This window comes from Malurus melanocephalus, unplaced genomic scaffold, assembly GCF_030028575.1.
Source record: "Malurus melanocephalus ecotype Western Australia unplaced genomic scaffold, MMel_1.1 scaffold_1, whole genome shotgun sequence".
Taxonomy (NCBI): domain Eukaryota; kingdom Metazoa; phylum Chordata; class Aves; order Passeriformes; family Maluridae; genus Malurus; species Malurus melanocephalus.
The window spans coordinates 1,238,825-1,252,609 of NW_026623233.1; the positions used below are offsets into that span (position 1 = coordinate 1,238,825).

The following is a 13,785-nucleotide window of genomic DNA, read 5'->3' on the forward strand; positions in this document are numbered from 1 at the left end:
TTTTTTTTTTTTTTTTTCAATTATTTACTCCATGGAAGAAACTTTCATTAACCACTTTGTATGAAATAGAGATTCAAACCCAACCTTGCATGAATTCTCTAGTGAAACAACAGCTACTTTTTCCTATCTTCCAAGATCAAAAATCAGCCCACAAAATCCTTAATTTATTTACCTACAACAAAATGATCTTCATATCAAATGGCCCTCTATCAACAGCACAACTTTTCCCATACAGCAGGCAATGTCCCTTTGTAGTCATTCCATATTTTCTTCTGCAAAAGCTGAACAGCATACACTTTAAATTGATGTTTCTGAAACAACCCAGCTTCATCAGCTGAGTAAGGCTGTCAGTAGGAAGCCTTCAAATTCAAATGTCCCAGGCAGGACTTCAATTTCCTTCCTCTTGAATCAAGAAAACCCACAAGATTCAATTCAGCCGGTGAATCTGACAGGCAGAAGCCAGGAAGCTCACAAGAATGGGTGGAAGCACTAACTTCTTTCACCAGAGAAATGTATGCAAAAGAATGCCATCCATGGCAGAGTAGTTTCTCTATTTTGAGAATAACCAGTATTTCAAGAGCAGAGTCAAAATAAATAGTCTTTAAAGAAGGAAGAATACGATTTCTTGTAAGAAAATGGATTTATTTACGAAGTGACCAATTTAATTATATTTTTTCAATTGACTCACCAAAGATTTCTGCACTGGGGTCTAATTGTATATCAACTCTAATGAAATGCCACCTCAGTGTATTTGGGGCAATTCTGCCAAAAGCTTCAGAATGTGTAATAACTGCATGCATCTGTTACGTGTCTGTCAGAGTTTCACGTTGTTGAAGCTACAACAGCCATCCCTGTTTAAGGACTCCCATCCCTTCTTTCTTCCTCCAGCCTCAAAACCCTGCTGATGACAGTTGGCTTGTGGGGTTTGAAGAAGATAAACCAAGCCCCCACTGCAGCCCTTATCATTTTGCCAGATAAATAAGGAGGTGGTGCCACCCAAGCTCCTACCATGACATTGTGGCTGGCACTTAACTGACACACAAGCTATGAATAATAACAGAGTTATCATCCACAACCAGATATTACTGAGGAGCTCTGTTTGGTAGGGTTTCTTGAGTTTGGTAGGGTTTCTTGAGTTTGGTAGCCATTTAGTAGCCAAGGAAAGCATTTCCATACAGTTTAAAGGGAAGGAGGAAAAAAAAAAACATGGCAGTGATTGAGTCTGCCAGCAATTTCCCCCATTTTGTCTAGCACAGACATTACACTTAGCAGCTACAGAACCTGAAAGAATACTGATTGCCAAAATCAGAAGAGAACTGTGATACTGCTAGATACACCAGTGTCAGTAAGGACAAAAACAAGAAGCCTTTCCCATTTGAAATGTTCTGCAGCTGAAAACACACCTGGCTATTCAGTCACAGTGCTTGTCCTATGCTTGGCTAACCTCAGCATCAGTTTCTCAAACCCACTTACAACTGCTGAGAACTGGGACTGAAACCTAAAGCCTGTTTAACTTGAAACAGAATGCAAAATATTTAGTAACTCTTCCCTTCACTCTGCTCTGCAAGCCAGACTAATTACAACTCCCAAGTGAAAGGCTTCCAGCTAGGACCTTTTGCAAGGATTTAGGCCTAGGGCTGCACAGTTATCAATTTATGCATCATTTATATTTAAGAGAATGCAGCAAACAGCAAAACAGAGTTTTAAACAAAAGCTAGATCTTCTCTGCAACTTGCTAACTTAACAGATCTGACAAAGCAATAGTTTGTTGACCCTCAGGCCCAGGTTTATCAGTTTGCATGGGGGCACTGCTGGAGTGCCACTGGAAGGTTTAAGGTACTTTGTGCTTTGTAACAACCAGATTCTAGTATTCTGCAATACTGCAAGTGTATTTCATAATAACACTTGTTTATAAATTTTAAAATGCAGCAAAAATAAGGAAAAAAAAAGACTGCAGGACTCACTTTATATAGGAAGAAGTAATTTTTTGCTTACATTCACACACAATTTTACTCGATAGACACACTGAAAATCCAGATGCCTCAGGAAAGGATCCCTCTGCATAAGCAACAACTTTACCTGCAGTTTAATTTCAAATACATTGTTGARTAACTATCTTACTGCTATTGCTGGGAGTTTCTTTTATTAAGAACATTAGACTAGAAAATTGGAAAGTCAACAACCTGAAATAAGTTGYTAAGAATATTGAAAAAAATTCCCACTTGAAATATTATATAGTGGCTACAACTTATCTTGCTGAAGGGGAAACAAGAATTTCATATTAGAATCTCAAAAGAAGGAAGTTGTAAAAAAAAAAAAAAAAAAAAAACAAACTCCAAACATTTAAAGGTTTAAAATGTTAAGGTGTTTTAGTTCAGGGAATAAAAGAAAAAGAAAAGATGTCAACCTTGCAGTGTTGCAACAGAAGCACCAGAAACAATTTTCTTAATACATTCCTCATATCTGTACCACCCTACACTGCTACTTGCCTATAAAAAATAAACTGGCACTACTAGATTAACCAACTACTGACATACTGCAGTCACCATACCTTCCTTTTTAATGGAAGAGAGAATATTCCATACCTGAAAAAATAAGTGCAATTACAGTCTTGAGATTATTGTATCCTGAAGCCTAGAATTTAATTATCTTATCTTATAAAATAAATATACAAACTTTGGAGATAAATTTATACCTTGGATGAAATCTTAATCAATTTTGTTCTGCTGTTTGCTATGTTTCAAGCATAGATTAAGATAAGAGTCTCTGGAGAATAAACATTAAAAAAATTAGACAAGCTAGCAAGAGAGCCATGCAACCAAATACAAAAGTTAAGTTTTATCATGCAGAAAGGAGATCAAAGAGCAATAAAGTGAGTATGGGGCTGGAAAGAATTGAGAGAAGATTTAAGCTTTCATTTAATCAGGAATGAATAGAAGAGTTAGAGTGTGCAAACATTAGATTGCATAAACACCGATGGAAGAGGGTTTATAGTAGTGCCAGTGAGCATAACTAGAACAAGAGCAACTGCACTGAGAATCCAAAAATGTGGACGGAAAAGAAGGACAAGCTTTGTGAGAGCAATTTTAGAATACATCATGTTAATCTTTCAAAGGAAGCAATGAAAACACGCTTTTTCAGGAGATTGAGAACAAGAACAGATGAAAACAAACATACAAGAACCTCAGCGACTAGCCAGTTACTTACAGCAGGAACTTGTGTTTCAGAATCAGCTGGCAGCCTAGACTCACACACCTATCCAGAGAAGCAATTGCACAGTCTTACCAGTCCATGGGATGAACATACCACTGTCACCTCAATTCGTTTTAATTGAGAAAAATTAAATAGATATGTCTGAAAGCTAAGATAACACACTAGTAAAGAAAGGCAAGATTGACAGAAAAAACACTGGCAAGTACACTCTCAGACTCCACGTGAGAAAGCTGTCCTCACAGTTTCACATAACATTTCTTGCACTGTTACCAAAGCCCCTTCCTGCATTTGACTGGTCAGGAACGTGCTATGACTGCACTTTCAGGAGTAAGCCAAGGCCATAACAACAAATCCATCACCTTCATGCACAACCATCAGTCTTGGAGTCCTCCCTGCAGAAGCAGTAACTGGTCCACCACAATACAWACCTGGCTGCTAATGCAAAATAAAGACCAGATGCAACAAATTCTGCAAGTGTGATTTGACCTAGGCCCTTTTTAAAATGTCTAATCCATCATTACCATACTGTTCTTATACCTGCTTGTATGCAGACCTACTTACAAAACTTCATGACATACTGTAGTTTATAAAACCAAGATGATTTTTTAAAGTTTAGATAGATAAGTTAACTATCTGCGAGCGGTGGGATGCACCTGACGGGCTGCCTGTGCAAACACCATTGTCACCTCACAGGACGGAGGATGCTCTTCACTCGGCCGGGGCCGCCCCAGCCCTCCTCCGGCCAAGCAGCTCCCGAYGGGAGCGCTCCCGAGCTGGGCTGGCCCAGGACACCCGGGACACCTCCGGTGCGGTGCTTGTGGGAGCGGGAGGAAGCGACGGGGGGACAAGCAGGAAGGATTGCCGGGCAGGACACACCGGACCATGCCGCGCCTCCGCGGCTGCACCTGACCGAGCCATCCACCCGCGGGTCCCGCAACGGATCCGGCGCCCTGGAAGGACCCGCCGGCAGCCCGGGGTGACAGCGGAGCGGGACTCGCCGGCAGCCCGGGATGACAGCGGGGCAGGTGACAGCGGAGCGGGACCCGCCGGCAGCCCGGGGTGACAGCGGAGCGGGACTCGCCGGCAGCCCGGGGTGACAGCGGGGCAGGTGACAGCGGAGCGGGACTCGCCGGCAGCCCGGGGTGACAGCGGGGTATGTGACAGCGGAGCGGGACTCGCCGGCAGCCCGGGGTGACAGCGGGGCAGGTGACAGCGGAGCGGGACCCGGCGGCAGCCCGGGGTGACAGCGGGGCGGGTGACAGGGGAGCGGGACCCGGCGGCAGGCCGGGGTGACAGCGGGGCGGGATCGGCCGCTGCAGCGGGGGTGTGTCCGGGGTGCGCCCGTGAGGGAGCGGGGCGGGCGAGCGGACGCGCGGCGTGGGCCGCGGCACCGGCACTCACCTGGTCTCCTGGTTGCTGAACTTCTTGGTGACCACCTTGCCCAGCTCCAGCCCGAGCCGGTCCGCCACCCGCTGGGACAGGTCGTGGTGGGAGCTGCCGCTGAAGAGCACGATGTTGGGCATGGCGGGGGCGAGCGCGGACGGGCGGGCGAGTCGGGGCTGCGGCGAGAGCGGCGGAGGAGCGCGGGGAGCGCGCCGCGGGGTCAAATAGCGGCGCTGCGGGCCCGCCCCGCCGCCAGCAGCGGGAGGGACCGGGGCGGGGCGAGCCGGGGCACAGGTAGAGCCCGCGGCCTTGGTGGCCACGGGGTGGCGATCGGGGGGGCTGTGCCACCGCCTCCCGCTCCTCCTCTCCGTGTCCCCGCTCCTCCGCTCCGTGTCCTCCCGCTCCGTGTCCTCCCGCTCCGTGTCCTCCCGCTCCGTGTCCCCCCGCCGCCCTCCTGTACCTCCAGAGCTCTGCCCGCCCGTCTCTCCCGCGCTTGGAGAGAGGCAGATCCTCACAGGGGCTCGGCTGCCTGAGGAATATGTGGTTCAGGTGACACCGTCACCTGCAAAAGCAATTGCCGAATACAGYTATAGGTGTATGTAGAGTTAGGTATCTAACTGCTTTTACTTACCAGAGGTRTCCTTGAATAACCCACAATCGATCCTACAGAAACACTACGCATTTTCAAGTAGCACGGTTTTGTCGATTGTTGCGTGGAAATAGTTTCGTGAGCAAAGTGCTGTCTGAAAATTGACAAGGACAAAAAGGTCGTAGCTTTCAGGGCTGTTTGAACTTGTATGCATACAAATAAATAGATTGCATTGGATAAGTGACTTCAGAACCACCGCCGTTTCCTTGCCTTAAGGAAGTTTGCTTCATGTGGTCGTGAACACATGATTATTAATGTGCTATCCATAGGGTAATTCATGACTAAATAAGTCCCATTGTTTCACAGTAAATTTTTCAACTGAATACTGAATTCCAGTAAGGAACTTCCTCAAGAAAAAACAAAATCCAAACCAAATTGAATGTTTTAGTCAACTGTTTTCGGGTTGGAGAGTAGGGGGTTGCTATTGTTCCTGATTTTCAGCAGTCCAGATGCTTGCACAAATCACAGACCCTTCTTTCTAAGTATCTCATTGCTGCAGAGRGAATGGAAATAGGGGGTGCAGCTTATGTACAAGAATGGGAAAAATAAGTATTTTGACTTATCATAGCATAATTCCAGAATCTATTCCAGTATTTGATACCTCAGCATACAAAGACTGTTTTTTGGCCCACTCACYCACTTGCCCTCTTCGTATTTTCTCTTTACACAATGAAAAAGAAGTGTGTTTAACTGTCAGCACCTCATAAATCATCTTGAAGTCAAACTTGTGATTCTTCCAGTTMATACATTTTCTTCAAAGACTACTTTTGAAGGCTACATTTTATTCTGAGTTACTTGCAATTCCAATTTTGCTTACTATCCTGATTTTGTTGTGCTTTTTAATACTGATTTGTCTAAAATCTTTTGTCTCTGTGACAGGACATCGCAGCTGGCATTAAGACTGCAGGTTTCAAATCTGTGAAAAGGAAAATTTGCTGATATGACCTCAGGTTTAGCAGAACTAAAAGCATTTCWAGACAGAAAAGGGCAATTTAACTTCAAAATAACATAAATAAAGGAAAACCATACTTCMCTGTCTACTCAACAACACCAGAAATTTTGAAATGGTCTGCAGGACCAGAAAAAAGATATAAATAAAACCAACTTGGACTGCCAATAGTTTTTTGAAATATATGTTCGGTAGTACTGAACCTTACAATGAAATTGGTGATTATCTGGACCCAATCTTYCTTTCTTTTTCTGATGCATCCAGTTAAAACTCCTGTCCTCATAATTATTATATATTCCTTTATTTGCTGGCTTAGTGGGATATCCAGATAATTCTTTTTGGCCCATTAAGGATTTTGTGCCCAGCAGCTAATTAGAGTTTATCCATAGCTACAATATAGAAACTGCCATCATTAAATCACTAAAACTAGTCATGGAGGCTCTCATGCAAAAGAAATAATGGTGATTGACATGTTGAGTGTGATTGTCTTTCCTTTGGTTGTCATAGACTAAAATAGCAGAATTCAAAAGTTAGTGCCATCCCCACTCAAAGCTTTGTACTTTTCTAAAGAAAATAAAAAAAAAAAAACACTCCTTCTGTCTTGATTAAATGATAAGGGAAGTACCTGCCTAACAGCAGAAAGTAAAACTCTCAACAGGAAATTGCTTTCTTCCTTTTATCATCACATTGCCTGATGTAGGCTGTAATRATCAGCAAAGAACAAGAAAATGCTGTTTTCTCATTGGTATTGGTCAATTTAGCCAGGACAAAAACTGAAACAACTTCAAGTCAGCTGAACCTGAGAAAGCATATGTAAATCAGTTCCTGCAACAGGAAGCACTTCCAGCAATGATGTGAGAGCCAAGGAAAAATAAGAGACTTCTAAATATCAGAGGCAGAAATTGGAGTACTGAGAGACTCTGAWTTACATAAAACTGATTTTTTTTTKCCCATCTTGATTTCTTTGCCCTGCAGTTTTGCAAATCGTAGCGTGCAGCTTGCTTTATGATTCTCTTTACAATTCCCATACTAAAAATAGTTACACCATGAAAAAAGTCAGAGTAACTCAGGGCTTTAGTAGTTTTTGTATTATTGTTTTATTTTTTTTCCCTTCCACTTACAAAATATTTTTATGGGAGGATAACTGTTGGAGAAAAAAAAACCCTATACTTCTAGAAGAATGGACAAATCCCTCATTGTATCTCTGGAAATACAGKCTGAATATCAAGCTATTCATTCCTTCCTTTCACAGTCATAATTTTCAAGAGAGTCCATTGGCAATTTTTGCCCTTAGTCACATTATTTAATTATCAGATGTTAGCAAATCACTCTGGTCTCAAAATAGTCAATCGCAAAAAATCAGGGATTTAAAATAAAACAATTTCAAGCTACTTTTGTTGTTTGCATTTTTAACTGTTAGTGTACTTCTTTATCATGATTTCAAGATTTTTCTCAGAATCTCCCTTAAAAATAAAAAACAAACCAGCTAATATTTGCTTCTGATCACTTGTCTCCACAGGCTTTGGCTTGGAGAATAAACAGCAAATATTAGAGGCCTTTATATGGAATAGCAGCAGCTGACAGCATTGCAGTCACATCTGTCCAAACACATTATCTCTGCATTTTGAGACCTGTGATTCTATTGTTTTCAAATGCTGATCTGGTTCTTCCAAAGCTTGTTCTATCCAAGTATAAAAACATAAAAAGTTATTAAATGAATAATCCTACTGAGAAAGCATAAAGTTTTGTCCTAAACCCACTCAATATCTTGGCATTTTCTTCATGATCTTGGCCACCCACAGCTTTCAAATTCCCCTCAAAGTTCCCAGTTTCCACATAGCTCCAGTAATCTCCTTCCCAGCTTCCAAATCCCCAGTGCTTCCTGGCTTTTTTCTATGGCTTCCAATGATTGTTTCTAATGTACTCTGGATATTTTCTGAACACTGAATATTTCAGCTGCTGCTTCTATTTCAGATCTGCAGCTCTGTGATGTCCTATTCAGCTGCTATTGAAGTCTCTTTGATCACTTATCTCTGCTTTTCTTTGTCAGCAGATATGACTCCTACTGTCTTCCTGACTATTCTGTCAAACACTGCCCTTCTTACACTTGTTCTGAAGGAAGATGCAAAGCCAAACACATTTCATAAATTTCTCCTAATGTGCATCCTAACACACCTTTCATGGCTCTAATCATCATCTAATAAGTGCATCTTGTACAATGGAGTGCTTCATGATCAATAGAGAGAAAAAAAATTTCAAACTTCAGGTTATGTAAATGTAACTGTTCGCTGCATGCTTGGTTATCTGGATATTTTCATATCGATGGTCTAGACTGTTCTTAGCCCCCTACCTATCTACACAGTGATGTTTTATACTTCTCTAACAGATTGTCTCTTAAACTGCCTTTAATTGAGCAACAGAAAATTGTCTTTTGGTGCTGAGAAACCCAGAAAACTCATTATTATTTTTCCAGTCTGATCTTTGGCGGATGTGTTTCAACTGCAATAAAAAATCATTCCGTTATTTTTGCAGCTAGGAAAAGTTGCAGAATTTATGTATATGTGTCACCTCATAATTCTGCAGTTTTCCCAAACAAAGTACCTTTCAGGATTCCTATATGTAAAAAGGTGCTATCTGGGATCTGTAGTTTGTGCTGAGCATAATTTTTTTTGCCACATAACCATAGCTGAAATGGCCAACTGAAAATATTTTTGTAGGTAGTGTAGGTATTGCTATTGTTTTGTCCTAGCAGTTTTTAYTAGGATTCTTCCATTAGGGTTTCCTGGTGAATCATGAAACATTTTAATTTTTGCAGATATTTAGTTCCTATTACTAGATAATTTCTCAACTTTTTCTATGAAAACAATCATATGCTGGGTTTGGTTTTTTTGGTTTTTTTTTCCCCCCAAGTGTTTACTTCCAGTTTCATGACACCTCTTTCTTTGATTTCTTTTCACTATTTTTTTTCCCTTCTGCCATGATTTTGCCCATTTGAACTACAAAGTAGCTCATAATCTTCATCCTTGAATGATGCATCTCTAACCAAGTACCAGGGCTTTCACCTCTGATTGCCCCAGGTAGTCAACCCCGGTCTCCAATGTCTGTGTTACCACATGACTGAGTAAGGAAGGCAAGACAGCAGACTGATCTTGGAATTAAATATTTACTTTGTAAATCTGTTTATAAACAGATTGCAGTAGATTTGCAGAACACAAGCTCTGGGGATTGCATTATTGGAGAAAGAAGTTTATCAGTGCCAAGGGAAGGTGGAAGGATAGAGCAATTGTTACATCTTATGCATTCAGGAATCAGAGGCAGAAGACCAAGACTCTCCAGAAGTCTGTTTTCTAACCCTTTAAAAATAGCCTAATTCAAGACAAAAGATCACAGATTTCCATTTCTTTTGTAAGACTGAAGCTTGTGCATTCTGCTTCAGGCTAATTTAGAACATTTTRGTTTGTCTTTTATGCATCTCGATTCTAAGTCGAGGCAGCCATAGGACTCCAGCTTAGCCTGCGAGCCTGTCTGCTTATTCTTTAATCTTCTGCTAAATGAACACATCACCTTGCTGTGTCTCAATTCTGTCAAATCACATTTTACAAAAGAAAACCATTCTACATGGACATTTTTGACTGGAAAAAGATAGGAAAGAGAGGCAAACAAGAGAAGAAAGGAGATCACATCTGAGACTGCASTCTTTCACATCATCCTTGCACAACCACAGGCACCTGTTTTTGACTCCAGTCAGAGSCAGACTGTCAGGTATCTCTCCCTCAGATTTGTTCTGACCCGGTATGGCTTTTCTGATGTTTTATCCCTCTGTTCTGACAGCATAAAAATCCAGACTGCCAAGACAAACTAAAGGGAAGTCTTAATGAAAGCAGACAGCCCTCAGTGTGTTTGGAAAATCACAGGTTAGAGTTTTGTGATGTCTGTGATGCTCATTCTCTASCTTTGAGTAAAACTTGCCACGGGAAGTTTGTAGGAATTGCCTTGTGCTTTCTCTGTCTGTGGTTGTGCAGTAAGACCCCAGACTCCCTCCTTGCTTCCACATCTGAGTCAATATCCTATGTCAGGATAAGATATGCAAGTGGATATTTTTTTATTAACTACATCTTCATAACAAAAACCAAGCACACTGAAAGGAAGAGATCTGAAGTACAACTATAGAAACAATACAGGACTGAAAAAGAGCCCAAGTCAAAACTTCCTCTCCCTGTTCCCATAGCATAATTCCTATTAAATGCTGCTATTTACTTCAGAAATTGATATAGAACCTTCATATAGCAACAGACAAAAATAAAAGAATATTAACAAAGTAGAACTGAATTTCCTGAATCTGAAGTTAAGTATCCCTATAACATTGCTACAAACATAAAGATGATAGATACACCAAACTCAAAATAAGCAATTTTCTTTGATATTTAAAAAAGTCCTCCACTGAGGATTCTTTAGAGCTTTTAAAAATATTTTTGATGAAAAAGAAAGCCCAGAAAATACTTTTTGCCTATCTATATTTTTTTTTTCTAATTTGTAAGTATTTGGAGTTATTATTGAATTGAACTAAGAATTTGGCTAAGAGTGGAAAAATATTTTTCCATAAGTATTCTGAAGTAAGTTGAATCAACTCCACCACGGTGTTATGATTTGAGACAGCTATGTAAATTGTGTGTTTCATTCAAATCTGGTGTGAGAATATTTTCTTCACTGGAAGTGAGKGGCATGCAAATCAAGTTTCACTAACACGAGCATAACAAGTACCAAGAAATAAAAATTAGATTAAACATTAGAAGACTTGGTACCCCTAATTCACCATAAGCCTCTGCACCTTCAAAAAGCTTCTTCATATACAAATCAAACTGAATGCCATATTATMATAAAAAAATCCTCCATCAATGACATCACGCAAAGACTTTAGATAATTTAGCATGATTAAAAAAATCTGAAGCCTTTACGAGGAAAAAAAAAAGGGAAAAGAAAATGGGAGCTACAAATGGGTGAAAAAAAGTTTGTGTATACAAACCCACTTCCAACTAGCCACGTATTAATGTTCACTTCTATTACGAGGCTAACCAAAGAACAATAAATATTGAAGAAATATGATAATGCCTWCTTCCTTCTGTAATAATTTTAAAATAGTATCAAGTCTTCACTAATTTTGTTTCAACATAATGGCATAATAATAACAGATCCTAAAAATTCTACATGGGTTTGATTTTGGATCTTGTCTTGTATCCCGACTTTAAATTACTCATGAAGTTCTGCCCTAATATTCCATGAAGCATATCAGTGACTAAAATTACTCACAAGTAACATAATAATGCATCCATTGAGGAACTTCATTATTTGGATGAAGTATATCTTTATATGTGTCTATACTTGTTGCAYTGAGTTCAAAGACCATATTAACCAAATCATTCTCCAGGATCCTTTTATTATTTATATCAAAACAGGACTCTCTATTTTAAAATCTTCTTTGAAATAATTAAATCCTTTAAAAATCTTCCCATATTCTAATTTTTCCTTCTTCAAGTCCTGCAAGCTTTCTACTGCTTTCTGCTCATTTTTACAGAACAGTCTCACAAAGGAAAAGGAAAATAAGGTGTTTATATTTTTAAAAAGAAAGAAATGAATAAACCTCAAGCCRTGTCTTGCCTTTGAGACAATCACAGTAACAAAAATCTCACTTTCTGTGAAGAAAATGGGAGTCAGCTCTCCATTAATGGTTATGGTTAAAAGGTCCTTTTACCTAGAAAAGGCATAGATGCATCCTGTTGACTAAGCAACAAAAATGCAACAGTGGAAGTATTGTTTTGGTTCATGCCAAGAAGCTGTATAGTGTTTGAGAAGCTCATGGCAAGATGAGATGCAGGCTTGTTTAACCATAAAAATCTGTGAAGCGTTAATCAGAARGAGGAGAGATTTTTGAAATGGTCAKCAGAAGCCTACAAAAGACAGAATCTAATGATACATGAAGTCATCAAATTTGTTARAAAAGCAAATGTATACGGTACAGCAATCTTATAGACCAGTGAATAAAAAAAAAGTTTCCTTTGCACCAAGGCAAAGCAATGTGCAATCAGGTAAAGTCTCTTAGCCCCAAATCAGTGTCTGTGTGCAAACTACCTGTTGGTAGTGACCCCCAGAATGAAGAGGAACTGAACTGCCCCCAAAAAATATGTGGGGAAAACTCTAACTAGGAAGGGCCAAGCTCACTCCAGGCACAGTGGAGTGAACATGCTTTTGTTAGCATAAAAGATCATGCTCTAAAGGTCATCTGTGCCCTCAGGCATGCTAAAATCTCTAGTACAGGCAGTTATTCCAGGAAATTTTTCTGGTAATATTTTCTCTCTGCTTCCAACCCTCCCTTTTCCCAGCCATGCAAATTAGAAGCTACTGGTGAAGTGGCTATTCTCAATTTGATTGGCACKAGAAAATGACTGAAAACATGAAGGTGGGAAGCAAGCTTGGTGAAATTGAATGAGAAGAGTTCATTATTGTAAGGAGAGGAAGGAGTCAAGGGATTAGAAGAAAAATAAACCAAGGACCTGGCAGATGGAGTCTTCTGGAAACTTAATTTAAGTGACAGAAGACTGCCAGGAAGGCAGCATTAACTGAAGAGGTTTATAAATGGAGAAAGAACAGCAAACCTCTCCACTGCTAGACAGAAAGCAAAGATAAGAAATTACTGTAGCTGTACCAAGAGTTTTAGAAAACGTGAGAATTAAGGAAAAATCAGGCAAGGAACAAAGACATCTCTCCCTAAGTATGAATAAAACAATATTAGGGATTAACAAGGGGATAAAGCTAAAAGGGTTAAGGGACATAACACGGATTTAAATTAAATAAATAAAAAGCCCAACCAATCAAACAATAAAAACACCCAACATTTTCTTACCAAAAAAAAAAAAAAAAAAAAAAAAAAAAAAGAAAGCTCTTGGAGTTAATTCTGCTCTTGGCAAACTGATTTACCTATGGAAGTGCCTAGATCCACTAACTCTCAAGGAAACCAAGGGCAAAAAGGCGTTTCTGTTCAGTGTCAGGGCTGATAATCCATTTTAATGGTTAAAACCTTTTGTTCTACACAGAAAGAGTAGAAAAGAGTGTAGAGTAGGAAATTCAGATAGTCCAATGTAAACATTCCTAGAAAGTGAAATGYTTTTGACAGAGTCTTCCACAGTATCCTATAACCAAAAAGTGAGATGTGTGCTACTGAGATGCATGAAATACTGTCTTGCTCATCAGGCTCAAAGGGTTTTGGTCAACTGTACAAAGTTCAGCTGGCAGCTGGCTACCTGCTGCATGCCTGAGGGATCAATACTGGAGCTGATACTGTTTAATTTATTTATTAACAGCCTGAGCAATGGGGCAGAGGTGCACACTCAGGAAGTTCAGCTGGGGAGAGTTGTTGATAGGCTGGAGGATGGGGAAGCTCTTCAGACAAACCTCAACAGGCTGTATAAATATCCCATCAGGAAAACCTCAACGAAGGTAAATGGTCTGAACTGGGAGAGCAATAGGCTCAGGCACCAGTACATGCTGGGGACAGACCAACACAGCTTTACAGCAGAGAACCTGGGGCTCCTGGTGG

General features: G+C 40.4%; 1 protein-coding gene across 2 annotated transcripts in view; it reads right to left on the reverse strand.

The window, feature by feature from the left end:
* The window catches only part of PRPS2 (phosphoribosyl pyrophosphate synthetase 2), a 23,276-nt gene extending 18,478 nt beyond the window's left edge, over positions 1 to 4,798 (reverse strand). For both annotated transcript variants that reach the window (XM_057389605.1, XM_057389578.1), the window contains exon 1: positions 4,615 to 4,798. In XM_057389605.1, the coding sequence (XP_057245588.1) occupies positions 4,615 to 4,736 (122 nt within the window). In that variant the 5' untranslated portion in view covers positions 4,737 to 4,798. The remainder of the gene's footprint in view (positions 1 to 4,614) is intronic.
* Between the last annotated feature and the right edge of the window lie 8,987 nt (positions 4,799 to 13,785).